The 15,148-nt window shown below is 42.4% G+C and overlaps 1 protein-coding gene across 1 annotated transcript in view; it reads left to right on the forward strand.

Moving 5' to 3' along the window:
* ZSWIM8 (zinc finger SWIM-type containing 8) overlaps positions 1–15,148 on the forward strand; it is an 81,961-nt gene that overhangs the window by 30,429 nt on the left and 36,384 nt on the right. Inside the window, exons 6-12 of the mRNA XM_015823553.1 lie at positions 1,784–1,865; positions 2,225–2,345; positions 6,344–6,545; positions 7,878–8,053; positions 9,475–10,474; positions 11,313–11,444; positions 14,532–14,711. Of these exons, the coding sequence (XP_015679039.1) occupies positions 1,784–1,865; positions 2,225–2,345; positions 6,344–6,545; positions 7,878–8,053; positions 9,475–10,474; positions 11,313–11,444; positions 14,532–14,711 (1,893 nt within the window). The remainder of the gene's footprint in view (positions 1–1,783; positions 1,866–2,224; positions 2,346–6,343; positions 6,546–7,877; positions 8,054–9,474; positions 10,475–11,312; positions 11,445–14,531; positions 14,712–15,148) is intronic.

Consider the following 15,148-nt stretch of genomic DNA (forward strand, 5'->3'; position numbering starts at 1 on the left):
ATATCTCAGGGGCTGCCACAAAGAAGAGGGAGTCAAGCTATTCTCCAAGGCGCCTGAAGGCAGGACGAGAAGCAATGGGTGGAAACTGATCAAGGAGAGAAGCAACCTAGAACTAAGGAGAAACTTCCTGACAGTTAGAACAATTAACCAATGGAACAACCTGCCTCCAGAAGCGGTGAATGCTCCAACACTGGAAGTTGTTAAGAAGAGACTGGACAGCCGTTTGTCTGAAATGGTGTAGGGTTCCTGCCTGGGCAGGGGGTTGGACTCGATGACCTCCAAGGTCCCTTCCAACTTTATTATTATTATTATTATAACCACAGACTAAGTCCAATGACCTAGTAGTTAAACTGCCACCTCAAGGCCAAAAAAGGGACTTGGGGCAGATGACTCAGTAGTCCAAAGAGAGCCCAGACAAAGCATTTAGACCAGGATTAGGGAATTTCTTTGGGTTGATGAGTATATTGTAATTTTTAGAGTTTGGTGTGAACTGTCTCACTGGATGATTGTCATGGGGGCAGCAGAGACTAGCCTATTAAAGAATGACTTCCACCTGGCAGGTAGATAGCTACAAAATGGCCTTTTGTCAGAAAGTGAAGTAATGTACCATTCCTCCAAGTCTGCAAATGCTGTTTGTCTCCTCAAATCCTTTCCTGTGTCTTTCTGGGGCAATGAATATGTCCAAAACCTGGGCTGCAGTTTTCCACTATTTTTATATTTTCTAAGAATGCCTCTAAGCACCCTTGTAGGCCTTATAGGATTGTTAGGGGAAAAAAATCATATGTGGCGTTTAGAGGTATTTTTGTAATAAAAATATGCTGGAACCTGAATGTTTAGTTTGTTCTGTGGAACGTTAATTTCCTAAGTTAAAATCTGTTTTTTTAAAGCCTGATGGTAGGCAGCAAAGAGGATTCGGTAGCTGTGGTAGCATCTGGGGCCTATTTGGGATTTACTAGGGTATCATTTTGAATGGTCAGCTACAGGTAGTCCTCCACTTATGACCACAATTGGGAATTTCTGTGGTAAAATTGTTGAAGTTATATGCTGTTCCTGATTTTAGGACAGTTTTATAGCAGTCATTAAGCGAATCGTGTGGTTGTTAAGTGGATCCAGCTCCCCAATAGGTGATTTTGCCAGAAATCAGCAAGAAAGTTCACAAATTATAAACAGTGACATTAGGATATCATAAATACAAGCTAGTTGTCAAGTGCTCAAATTGTGATCATGTGACCATGACAGTTGTAGCAATAGCAATAGCACTTAGACTTATACACTGCTTCACAGTGCTTTACGGTTTTCTCTAAGCAGTTTACAGAATCAGCATATTGCCCCAACAATTTGACTCCTCATTTTACCGACCTCGGAAAGATGGAAGGCTGTCAACCTTGAGCCTAATCAAACTGTTGGCAATCAACAGAATTAGCCTGCAATACTGCATTCTAACCACTGCGCCCCCACAGGACAGTGATTTTTTTCCAGGACTTCTAATTTTGAGTTGTCATTAAACTTAACAGCTGTAAGTTAAAGACTGCTGGTATTCTGCAATATTCTTCCATTCTTACAATTGGCTTACATTCTGAGCAAAGTTTCACTGCAGTTCCTAAAATGAGAAATGTTCAAATTATGTAATTGAACCAGAATTAATGCTAAGGTTAAATAAGAGTATATATAATTGTTTTAAAGACTAATAACCATGGTAATTTTAATCAAAACCAGATGTTGAGTTCTTTATTTCTGGAAAAAAACATTTAAAATCAGCATCACATGTTTTTCTTACTCTTAGATACTTCCAACGGCTCAGCGTCTACTTGATGAGCTGCTATCCTCTCAGTCCACTGCCATCAACACTGTATGTGGAGCCCCAGGTAATAAATAATGTTATGGGTTTGATTGGTTTTTTTTAAAGTATAATCCAAACAATGGTTTTCAAATATGCAAATAAACTTAGTTTCTAAAATGGTAGCACTTTAGTCTGCCTATAATTAAAAAGCATAAAGGTGTAACAGTTTAAATACATTGATCATCGTTCTCTTGAGTTGTTCATATGAAACTTTTCCTCTGTTAAGTAGCGGGAAGGCATGTTGTATCGAGTTTCAAATATATATTTGTGTCAACGTTTCTGTAGTAAAATTAAGGATCACTACTTGTTTTACCTGCAACCTTGAATAGAGAGAGAAACAAACTCTTTGGAACAACTGAAAGAATGTCTCTGCTTTTTCCTAAGATCCTACTGCTGGTCCATCTGCCTCTGATCAAAGCACCTGGTACTTGGATGAATCTACATTAAGTGATAACATAAAGAAAACTCTTCACAAATTTTGCGGTCCCTCTCCTGTTGTATTTAGGTAACTTAAATTTTCTACTTCCTTTACCATTTGTGCAGATTTGCAAAGTCAGATGCAAACATCGGCATTTTGCCTGTCTACACTCTATTTCTTTTTGTAGCTTTAGAAAGACAGCAAAAGATAATTTTTTTTTGCACTGTAGGTGGAGAGCTATATATATTTGATCAGCTGTATTTCAACGTGTGAATCATAAGTTGTGTACAAATAGTCCTTGAAATGTAACATTCAGCAACCATTTGAAGTTATGGTGATGAAAATGTAAACTTAATGACTGGTCTCTGAAGTTACAGCACTGCAGCATCCCCGCAATCACATGATCAAAATTTGGGGCCATCCACATTTATGACTACAGGAACGCTTCAACTTCTCCACCTGCATAACCCCCCCCCCCAAATCTCTGCCCTTTTGGGAGCCCCGCACCTGGCCACATATTTCTACTGCAGCTTCTAGATGTATGGCCTGCCACTACAGTTTCCCACAGCCGACCTTCGCCATCTTGTTTCTCCTGCTAGTGCAGGGCTTTTCAACCTTTTCACCCATTGTACCACTTTTAGGATATGGCAACATCTGAGTACCACCAGTCGCCTAGCAAGGTGTCAAAAACTTGATGACCAAAAAAAAAAAGAAAAGGAAAAAAGTGATAAAGTACAGGTAGTCCTCGACTTACAACAGTTCGCTTAGTGACTGTTCGAAGTTACAATGGCACTGAAAAAAGTGCCCCCCAAGACACAGCCGAGCAAGACACCTGCCTGCCCACCCGGCGGTGCTCTTCCTCCTGTCCGAGGTTTTCATTGTTGTGAGCATTTCTGTTGAGGATTGGCAGCGGGGGCAGGGTGGGGGTGTTTGGTCCCCCCCATCTGCTGGGTGGTTGCAGCAGGTTTTGGTCACTTCACATGACCCTGAGACACTGTGACCGTCATAAATATAAATCAGTTGCCAAGCATCTGAATGTAAATCACAAGACCCTGGAGATGCTGCAACATTCCAGCTGATCGGCGCTTCTTCTGGACTAAGCAGAAGTGCCAGGATCAGCACCGAGCTCCAGCTGGAGCCTGGCGCTGATCCTGGCGCTTCCGCTGAGCCCTGACAGCCCTGCAGCTCCAGCCATCTCTCGCTCGGGCTTGTGCGGTGCTGCCACCGGTTCAGCTCATTCCCCTCCCCCACTACCACTTTTCTAGGATTAGTCACATACCACCTGCCAGGTGCCAATGTACCACAGGCGCTACCTGTACCACTGGTTGAAAAACCCTGTGCTAGTGGACCCTGCATCCAGCTGAGGGTGCAGCTCCGCGGTGAACAAACCATTATGCAAAGCATCAGGCTGAAGAGGAAGAATGTAGAAGCTAGAAATCCCAAGGAGATAGCAGCCAAAAAAGGAACTTAAGTTGAAGGATAAATGCTTAGCAGCAAAAACACATAAGCTTGTATGAAAACACCCTTTGGGTATTGCTCTATAGCAAGTTTGTACAAGGTAGCTATAATGTAGCCACATGCAATCTAAAAAATGCTTGGCTTTTGCATTAAGCACTATTTGGGACAAGACTACCTAGCCATTGAGAAGATATATTGTGTCTTTTGTTTCTGAGAAGGGGACGCTAGGACGCTAAATTGGGGTCCCTCCAGCCTCTGAATCATTCTCTCTATTCAGTGGTCCAGTTTGAAGATCATGACACCAGGCTAATGTGAGTCATAAAAAACAAAGGAATCCCCTGTCTTGCTGGAATATTAGAAAATTCTTATTTCATACTAGCTGTACCCGGCCACGCATTGCTGTGGCTCAGTCTGGTTAGCGTGTGTTGCTTTTACATCCAACAGATGGCTCTGTTTTTCAAAAAAAGCATGTTTTTATCTGTCACAGGTGTGATATCTATATAATAGTAGGTATATAAAAACACGCGCGTATTCGAACGCAACGTTGTGTCAAAATTTCAAAGCAATCGGTGAAGAACTTTTGGAGATTTAAGATTTTGAACAAACGAACATTTACATTTTTATTTATAGATATAGATATAGATATAGATAGATTGATCCTAAAGGAACTCCTGCCACTGAGGCTGCAATTCCTACCTGCTCCCCAAAGACGAAGATTTCTCCTTTAAAAAAAAAAAAAAAGAGAGAGAGAGAGATTCAGGGGCCAGCCCTATGGTTTCCAAAACAGCCATTGTGCTATTTAAAGTTTTCTAATATGTATAACAGATCTAGTCCAAGAAATCCATCAGCTTTCCTATTTTAAATGGGAAAAAAATTGCACTACATTGGATTCATTCAAAGTTGTTCAATGTAGCTGTTACCAATAATAAATGTTGCTCTTTGTTTTGGCTCACAGGAGAGTGAGTGAATTGCTCGGTGATTTGCTGTGACCAATTTTCGAGGCATTTTTAGAGACTTCTATTCTGTGTTATTTGCCACTAATAAGTACTAATGTGCCTTTAGTACTTGTCCAGTTAAATGAACTGTTATTCTGCTTTTAACAGCATAAGGAATATAGACAGAGTTCTTGAAACCAGTTTTAGAAGGTGGTCCTGGAAAGATAGCTGCTAAATCTCATCATTGGCCTATTTTATAGTTAAATGTTGGAGGAGTTTGTTTGAAATTTTAAGATTTGGTATGAATAGTATGTGGATGACAGTCAGTTCTGTCCGTGTGCATGTTTTCAAATTGAATCCTGGACATAGATCTTATATAGTATTTTGATGCTGCAATATGTGCTATGAGCAAAGCAGAAAATGTGTTGAGAATATAACATATTTTTCTTAAATCTCATCCACATTATTTTACAACATTGATGTTCTTTATGCAGCCCAAAGGGAAACTAATTTTAAAATCAAAATTTTTTAATTTTGATAAAATGCCTACATCAAACAACCTTTGAAGAAGAAGACTGAAGTGACACAAAAAGATTTGGTGGGAGGGAGTTGTCTTTGGTCCTTGTTTGGTATTACTAAACCTTTTTTCCTTTTTTGTTATTAATTGCGAAGTCGTGTCCGACCCATCGCGACCCCATGGACAACGTTCCTCCAGGCCTTCCTGTCCTCTGCCATCTTCTGGAGTCCATTGAAGCTCAGGCCTACTGCTTCAGTGACTCCATCCATCCACCCACCTCATTCTCTGTCGTCCCCTTCTTCTATTGCCCTCCATCTTTCCCAGCATCAGGCTGTTCTCCAGTGAGTCCTTCCTTCTCATTAGGTGGCCAAAGTACTTGAGTTTCAACTTCAGGATCTGGCCTTCTAAAGAGCAGTCAGGATTGATCTCCTCTAGGACTGACCGGTTTGAATGCCTTGCAGTCCAGGGGACTCGCAGGAGTCTTCTCCAGCACCATAGTTCAGTGGTGGCGAACCTATGGCACGGGTGCCAGAGGCGGCACTCGGAGCCCTCTCTGTGGGCACACGTGCCATTGCCCCAGCCTTGCCTCCCCCCATGACAGCCTCCTTACCAGCAGCCCTCCTGGAGAAGGGTCACCCCTGAGCATGGCCCACGCGGAGCAGTGCAGTCAAGGACATGACAGCCAGGCAGCGTAGACAAGACTCTGCCCTCACGCACCATCGCGCACAGTTGATGCTGCGGGGCGTGGGCAGAAGGCGTGGCTGCCATGGCGCTGCTGGGTGATCTGTGGCGAGCCCTGGAAGTCCTGCGGGCAGGTGGGGTGGGGGCGGAGTGGGGGTGGGGCCAGTTTTGGGGCACTCGGTCTCTAAAAGGTTCGCCATCACTGCCATAGTTCAAAGGCCTCAATTCTTTGTCGCTCAGCCTATCTTATGATCCAACTTTCACATCCATACATTGCAACTGGGAAAACCATGGCCTTGACTATATGTCCTTTTTTTTTTTTTGGTATTACTAAATAGTGTTAGACTCTTCCTGATTGGACAGATGGATCAATAAGATAAAATCTATAAAGAAGTCCCCTACATTCATAGTTTCATAAATAATTATCCTATGTTCAAGCATCAGTTTGAAGTTCTCCCATCTCCTCCCCCCGCTCGATTTTTCCAACTACACAGTGATGTGAATTCCATGTACCTGTCCTCCACGGAACCCCCAGCTGCTGCTGAGTGGGCCTGTCTGTTACGCCCCCTAAGAGGGAGAGAACCTGAAGGCATATGGAACCTGCTTTCAATTGTTCGCGAGATGTTTAAGAGACGGGATACCAACGCAGCTCCTCTTCTGGAGATCCTGACAGACCAATGTTTAACATATGAACAGGTATTATTTCCTTTGCTAAACAAATTCTCACAGAAACGTGTGTGGGATGGAATGCTCATGTTGCTTATCTAGAAATTTTTAAGGAACGTGAAGAGTTAGACAAATGCCTAACAGTACAGTAATATAGTGTTAGGACAGAGGTGGCTATTCCACAGGCTGTTGTAGTCCTCCACACCCTCAATTTCCATTTCTAGAATTTAGCCATGTTTATTTTTTAAATGTGATTAGCCAAAAAAGAGGCAGTAATTGAAATACTATCTCTATAAGGGTCTATTGCAGGCATGTCAAACTTGCAACATCACGTGAAGTCGCGCGATGTATCGGGACTTTTCCCCCATTGCCGGCAATGGGGTGGGTGCGGTTTCGGCATGACGCATTCGTCCTGCGGGCCAGCAGTTTGACATGCCTGCTCTATTGCATATATTTTCAGCCTATGTTTTTTCTGTGATGGTGCTGTTTTTTGGCCATACAAAGCAGGAAATCAAGCAAAGCACTGATTTCTAATCTCACAAGAGAGAGTGAAAAAATTCAATTCGATCCACTTGGGTTGCATCAACAGCAGTATAGCAATGAGATCATAAAAAGTGATAATATTGCTCTGTGTTGCACTAGTCCAGGGGTAGGCAAGCTTGGCTCTTTTATGACTCGTGGACTTCAACTCCCAGAATTCCTGAGCCAGCATGGCTCAGCTTGGAAACCTCTCCCTTTCCCCTCAGCATGGCTGGCTCAGGAATTCTGGGAGTTGAAGTCCACGAGTCATAAAAGAGCCAAGCTTGCCTACCCCTGCACTAGTGAGATTGCACTTAGAATGTTGTGTCCAGTTCTGGTTCTTTCAGTATTTGAAGGACACTAAGGAACGGGAAAGAATGCAGAGAAGACGGAGGAAAATTGTGCGGGGGTTAAGAGCTAAACCCTAAAATAAATGGTAAAATAACTTTTAACCTAAAGTTGAGATTGTCTTCTAACATTTGATGGACTATCATGGGAAGAGGGTATGGATTTATTCTCCATAACATTTGAAGGTAGAATAAAAATTGATGGATGGAAGCTGAACAGGAAGAATTTTTTTTTTATTTTGATAGTTAAGAGTATGGATATTCCACTGTATGAGATTTCCAAACATTACCTGGATATCCATTTGTCTGGCATGACCTGAGAATTCCTACCGTGAGCAGGTGTTTGGATTAGAAGAGACTTCCAGTTTTGTGATTTATAATTCTCACACATGTTTCTGACATAGTTAGAATGAGTTGAAGAATCATGTGCAATCCACTGGATTAAGAAAAAATAAGTAAGTTTGAGCATCTGATACTCTGCGTCATTTGTCTACAGATAACTGGCTGGTGGTACAGTGTAAGGACATCAGCATCCCATAGTAGTGCAAGTGGACATACTGGCCGGAGCAATGGCCAGTCAGAAGTTGCTGCTCACGCTTGTGCAAGTATGTGTGACGAGATGGTGGTTCTTTGGAGACTTGCTGTCTTGGATCCAACTATTAGCCCTCATCGGTAGGTGTAACGTCTGAAAGTCCATAACAAAGTTGACATTGACAAAAGTCTATTAATGGATATACTTGCCTATTATTTTTATTGTAATGTTCATATCCAGCTTCTTTGCTTGACTGATCTTACTCCAGACATGGACAGGTATTACATAATGTTGAAATATTCTCAAAACCTTCGTGCCTGCCCGTTCTTGAATTCGTGTTCTAACTATTCGTCCTTCAAATACGTAGATATAATGAGTAGTACTGTATTTGCTCTCAAGTATTTTAAAATTTTAATTAAAAACACCATCTCGGTTTTGAAGGCCTGTAACTTACAACTAACAGATTAGCAGAGTCTGGATACGGTCACTGTTCACAGTCCTGTTATCTTTTTAATAGAAACGACCACATGTATGAATGGGTTCCTTGGATCTCTCTGAACTTGGTTGTTTTCTTGCAGATATTTCATAACCCAAACTAGATAACGTCATTAATGCTAGCGCATCATCAGACCACATGTATTATCTGCATCTTTTGTCAAAAGGATACACAGTGATGTACAAAAATGTAGACGTCATGTTCAAATTGTATGTTTCAATGAATTCTTAAGTAAGCAGCAGCTATTACAATTTCGGTATAGTAAAGCATTAAGCATGAATTTTTTTGTTGAAATTTGAATGCATGCTTATTGTTTATGTGCAGTTATTTACAAATTCAAGTTAAGAAAATAGTGAATATGGCAGATGCAAAAATTTGGACAGCATTCCAGTCATTATTTTGTAACTCCTCAGCTTCAAATGTTTCTTTTAGACAGCTAAGGTCTTGCTTGTGGATTTTCCCCCCACTTGTCCTTGCACAATCCTTCTGTGAAATATTCCTACTTTTCCCAGGATGCATTGCACCACACAGCGAAATCTGTTCCCCCACAGATTTTCAATAATGTTTATATCTGGGGACAGTGCAAGGATGACAACAATCTGAAAAGTACTTCCAAAATAGAGCATGAAGAATTTTTAGGGGAAAAAAGATAGTGTTTTGGAATGACTTGAACAATCCTCACTTTTCAATTTGGTGAAAAATTGTGGGGAGACATCAAACATGGAGCATATTCAGTGGGACCTGAGAATATTTCCTTCGAATTTCTTTGCCAAACACAATAGACTGTATAGGCAGTTAATTAAACTGCCGCTAGGATGAGTTTTAGGGATTTTCATAGGAGCTTTGATTATCTGAGGCTTTTTTCTGTGACATAAAAATGAAACAAAGTATTAAGTGTATTAGAATATTAGAGTTCTGATAAGACATGAACCGTATGCCGATGAAGGAAAAACGTAAGTGTACTAGATCAACAAGAAATTAAATGTGCAAACAGTAAATTTTGACTTTCTGCTTTTAATAGGTCACTTTTGCCTCTTACTTGTTTCTTTCCTTCCATAATGCTAGGCGAAGGGACTTGTGCACACAGCTAAGGCAGTGGCAGTTGAAGGTAATAGACAATGTCAAAAGAGGGCAGCATAAGAAGTCTCTTGAGAAGCTATTCCATGGATTCAAGCCAGCTGTGGAAGCTTGCTATTTCAATTGGGAGGAGGCATATCCTATCCCAGGCATCACCTACAGCAGTGCTGACAAAAAGAACTCCTTTTGTTGGGTCAAGGCCATCCAGCAGAGGAACTGCAGGCCGCCGTGTATAGAAAATTTTTCCGAGGCAGGGAGAAGCCACGGAACAGATGCCATGGGGACGTGTTTGCAGCTGGGAGACCGGTCACGCCTGGCATCTCAGGAGCCAGCCGTGCGCCCCAAAGAACTTATTGGGAAACGGAAAGTGGTGTCCGAAGGCCCCCAGCGGGTTCTGAGAAGACTTTCAGCGGAAGGGGACAAAGCTTCATATAAAACAACCGTGAACAAGGGCAAGCTTCCGGTGGGAAAGAACCTAGCCAGCAAACATGGCGGGAAGCGTCGTATGAGCAGCGAGGACAGTTCTTTGGAGCCGGACTTGGCCGAGTTGACTTTAGATGACAGTAGCTTGGCTCTTGGAGCAGAGGCAAGCAACACCTTCAGCTTCACAGACAGCCCGCTGAGCAGAAGCTACAGAGATACTTTTGAGGATGAAGGTGGGGTGTATTTCTCTGAGGCAACCGAGCCTGCCCACAGAAGCAGTCCTTCCACCAAGAAGCTTTCCAAGGAACCCGCGGAGGAAGTGGGCAGTGGAGATGATGATCTCCACGGCCCGGATGAAAGTAGTGCCGGGGTATGTCCCAAGCCAAAAGAGGTGGAGGAAAACGGCGCTGCTGGAGGAGAAGAGGAAGAAGATGACTATCAAGTATATTATTTAAACGCCCAGGAGGTGGCTAAGGAAGAAGATGAGAAAGCAGAGGGTGGGACTGAAGAAGAGCAAGACATGTTTGCTGGAATAAAACCCTTGGAGCAAGAAAACCGAATGGAGGTAGGCCTGTAAGCTCCTGACTCATCCGCCCCCTTTATTTTAGGCTCCTCTAGTATATGTTCCTTACTGGGAAGAATGAAAAAAACATGTATTATGTAGCAGCGAAGGACGATTAAATTAAGATAACTTTATAAAGAATATTTGTATCAATACGGATCATTTATTCCGCGTATCAATATTTATCTGTAGCACTTGATCATGAAAAAAGGAATAGAACGTAATTCAGGCATATTTTGCATCATCATAATAATATGTAGCATACGGTGTTTTGCCGGTAGCCGTTTTGACAAGACTGTAGGATTAATGTTACACGAAAGGTGCAAAATCTGGTGGTAGAATGCAAGTTTAATGCAGAAGTTCTGAATTGCATCTGCATTTCCAAATGGATCTTACACCACTGAACTTCTGTTTGAGATTTTAAGCTATCAGTCAGACTACGAAGCATCGAGCATGGGGATCATATAAGGCAGCATCCTGTGTTTATCTCAGTTTGTTTCTTGCCTCACACGGTAGCCATTAAATACCTTTCCTGTGTTGGACCTGAAGAGTTGCGCACTCCAAATGTGGTGCAGGTAGGGGTTTGGTAACGGAGTGCAAGGAATGTTGGGCCTTTCTCACAAGGGGATTTGGAGAAAGTTGACTTATTTTTTTAATTGTGATATGCTTATTGGAGGACTTAACAAGCAATGTAGTTGTAACCTGTTTCTCATTGGGAAATGGCAAGAAGAGATGCCATGAGTTTCAGCAGTGAAATTCCTAGGCCCACAAGATTAAGAACTGAGAGAAAAGGAAGCAAGAATTAGACTGTGTTTTTTTTGCTGCAATTCTCAATTTACAGGTCCTGTTTGCCTGCGCAGAGGCTCTTCACGCACACGGCTATAGCAGCGAAGCGTGTCGTCTCACTGTCGAACTTGCAAAAGACTTGCTGGCTAATCCTCCTGATCTCAAAGTGGAGCAACCCCCAACCAAGGTATAATGCTGGTGGGAAACATAGTTTAAATGGAAAGACCAGGGTTGGACAGTCGTTAGTAGGAGATTCAGATGTGTGTGGGTTGCCGTGGATGATGTTAATGCGGCAATAACTATAAATCTTCACTTTGAAGCATCAGTTGATAATTACGTTGTGATATTTTGAGATAATTGACTCCATTCCTCTTGACGTGTGTTCCCCTTTGTACGTCTTCTTCCTCTGTTGTAATCCTTTCTGTCCAATCTCTCCACTCTGATGGTGGGGGGGGGGACATCAGGACAGCTGCAGAACAACCTCTACTGACTATAATGGTCGGTGTGTGTGTGTGTGTGTGTGTGTGTATGTGTGTGCATTGGACTAGAAGACCTCTCAGGTCCCTTTCAGCCCTATGATTCTATGTTCTATACCAGGGGTAGGCAACCTTGGCTCTTTTATGACTCGTGGACTTCAACTCCCAGAATTCCTGAGCCAGCCATGCTGAGGGGAAAGGGAGAGGTTTCCAAGCTGAGTCCTGCTGGCTCAGGAATTCTGGGAGTTGAAGTCCACGAGTCATAAAAGAGCCAAGGTTGCCTACCCTTGACCTATGCTATCTGCTGACATGCCATCTGGGGGTGGAGATCATGCTGATTGAAGCAAGGGGTCTATCCTACATCAGCCAGAACAGCATCCTGTGTATGGTAATAGGGCCGGTCATGGGGGGGGGGCAGGGAGATGAAGCAGGAGGAACCCCCTAGTTCAGATAGTGTCTCTACTATGACTCTTAACATGTCAGGAGGGGAAGAATGGCGGAAAGATTGGTTTGTACCATTCATAAGCAGCCAGGAAGAGCCGGGCAGATGCCAGAATTCCTGAGCCAGCCATGCTGAGGGGAAAGGGAGAGGTTTCCAAGCTGAGCCATACTGGCTCAGGAATTCTGGGAGTTGAAGTCCACGCGTCATAAAAGAGCCAAGGTTGCCTACCCCTGTTCTATGCAAAGGCTGATGTGGGGAAAGGATGCATCTTCTGAAGAGCTTTGGCTATTTTTTATTTTTATTTTTGCCAACCATTACAGAATAATGTTATTCAGTGTGGGATAACAGGCTTGAAAGAAACAAAGAGTTGGGAGTAAGAGCGGCTGTGGCAAGGGAAAGGAGGAAACAACTGGACCCCCTCAAGAATTGTGTGTGGGAATTAAAAATGAACAAAGGTGGGATGGTGACGATTATATGATTTTGGATGATAAAGGTACTGAAACACGGAAGGAGCTTTAGAATTCTAGGGCAAGGTGTGATTGAACCTTAAAACAAAACATCCGAATCAGTGAAAATGCTTTTTGATATAAATAGGAGCACCTCCCCCCTTCATTTTGCCATAAAGGGTTTTTTTTTCTTCTTCTGTTCGATTGTCTCCAATTTTTGGAAACTCCCTTAACAAATTTGCCCTGGCCTCTTCCCCCAAGGGCTGAGAGAAGGACTTGCCCCGGGTCACCCGAACTGGCTCCGTGCCCAAGGTGGGACCTGAGCTCACAAATGTCCTGGTTTGTAGCCTGAATGCTTTAACCACAACACCAAACAGATTCTGAAAAAGTTCATTAGAAAATAATGAATACTGAATATATGACCGCAAGTAATGCAAACTATGAAGAATGATGAGTGAGGCATAATTACTCCATATTACAAAGTTACGCCACTCCACATTAAACTGTTGAGCTGCGGTTCTGAGGAGCACCTTTTTGTCACCTTGTAGAAAAAAAGAAATCTCCCATTGCTTATTTATTCATTAAAACACACTCATGTCCTATTCCAGTGATGGCGAACCTTTTAGAGACCGAGTGCCCAAACTGCAACCCAAAACCCACTTACGTATCGTCGGGTGCCGGGTGGGTGTGGCCCATTGGGTGGGCGTGGTTTCGGTGGTAACGGCAGACTGGGTGGGACTAAAAAGTTCAATCAATCAATTCCAACTTTGCGAGGTCTTTTTTTTTTCCCTGCGAGAAGTTAAAATTGATTGATTGATTGAACCGTGTTTTGTTTTTTTTTGGCACACGGCGGCGGAGGCCTAAAGTGAAAAGGTTTTATAAAACCCAGCTGAAGGCCTAGGACTGGGGCGACGGTGCGTGTGCCCACAGAGAAGGCTCTGCATGTCACCTGTGGCACGCGTGCCATAGGTTCACCACCACGGTCCTATCCTTATTCCAAAGACAGACGGGTATATTTGATTCTTCTCATATCTTTTTATTCCTAAAACATTCATTTGTTAAAACATATGAGGGGTGTGAAGGTAAAACATTGGGGAAGTATAAATCAAGAGTTGCTGCTAAAATGGACCGCAAATTTTAGAGGATATTTTCCTTTAAGCTTTGTCTACAAAGTCACTTTATAAAAAAACCCAATATTTCTTTAATGATGCTGAAGCTGAGTTAAATTTTACTTTCAAAAGGTTTATGACATCGTGCAAATAAAAACAAGTGCTACTGCCTCAAATGGCGGTTAAAATCATATAGCATTCTTTGTTGTACTTCATAAAGTTTTTCTCTTGGCCCATTTTATTTTATGTGTGGATTTTTCCTTAAGTCATCTTCTTGGGATGGGTCTAGACTGAATTTGCCCTGATGGGGTACAACTAACTGAAATCAGTAGAATTTCAGCTAAGACTAGAAAAATCGGATTTGTTTGCATTTTGAAATGCACTTCTCTGGTTATAAATATGCACATCAAATATGCATATTAAAGGTGTGTAAAAGGGTAAAGATTCCCTTAAAGTCAAGCTAAACAACCTGGAAAAGTCAATTGCTTTTCTTGTTAAATGTTCTTCCAGTTTCCTGCTGTTGTCTGTAGTCTGGGATATCCTGATCATCTCCCATTCAGATCTGTGCTTAATCCTGCTCAGCCAAGTGTAGATTGCTGCTACGACTAGGCATATATTAAGGAAAAAGACTGGCAAGAAGTGTAGTTAAAACCCCCTCCACACACACATTTTTGTACATCTATGAGGGCACATCAATTAAATCAATTCCCAGGCATGCTTACCATTTTTAAATTGTTTTTTTTTTATAGAATCAAAGTGCAGGGAAATTCACATTCAGCCTTCTAATTCTCCATCCCACAGGGAAAGAAGAATAAAGTATCTACCAGCAAACAGACTTGGATAGCAACCAACACTTTATCCAAAGCTGCTTTTCTACTGACTGTACTGAGTGAGCGGCAAGAATATCACAATCTAGCTTTCCAGATTGGCATGTTTGCTCTGGAGTTACAGAGGCCGCCAGCATCTACCAAGGCCCTGGAGGTATGTATAGGATGGCTTCGGGGGGGTGGGGTGGGGGAGATTGCGTACCTAGAAAATCCTGAAGATAATGAAATGTTATATCATTAATGAAACTGACCGAGGTTCTATCTAGGTTCAACTTGTTAAAGAATTTCTCCCCTAAACTCTAGTTAAAAAACTTGTTGTTGTTGTTAGTTGCGAAGTCGTGTCCGACCCATCGCGACCCCATGGACAACGTTCCTCCAGGCCTTCCTGTCCTCTACCATCTTCTGGAGTCCATTTAAGCTCAAGCCTACTGCTTCAGGGACTCCATCCAGCCACCTCATTCTCTGTCGTCCCCTTCTTCTCTTGCCCTCAATCTTTCCCAATAGAATAGAATAGAATAGAATAGAATAGAATAGAATAGAATAGAATAGAATAGAATAGAATAGAATAGAATTTTTTGTTTTTGTTAGTTG

This window comes from Protobothrops mucrosquamatus, unplaced genomic scaffold, assembly GCF_001527695.2.
Source record: "Protobothrops mucrosquamatus isolate PMUCROS unplaced genomic scaffold, P.Mucros_1.0 scaffold1910, whole genome shotgun sequence".
Taxonomy (NCBI): Eukaryota; Metazoa; Chordata; class Lepidosauria; order Squamata; family Viperidae; genus Protobothrops; species Protobothrops mucrosquamatus.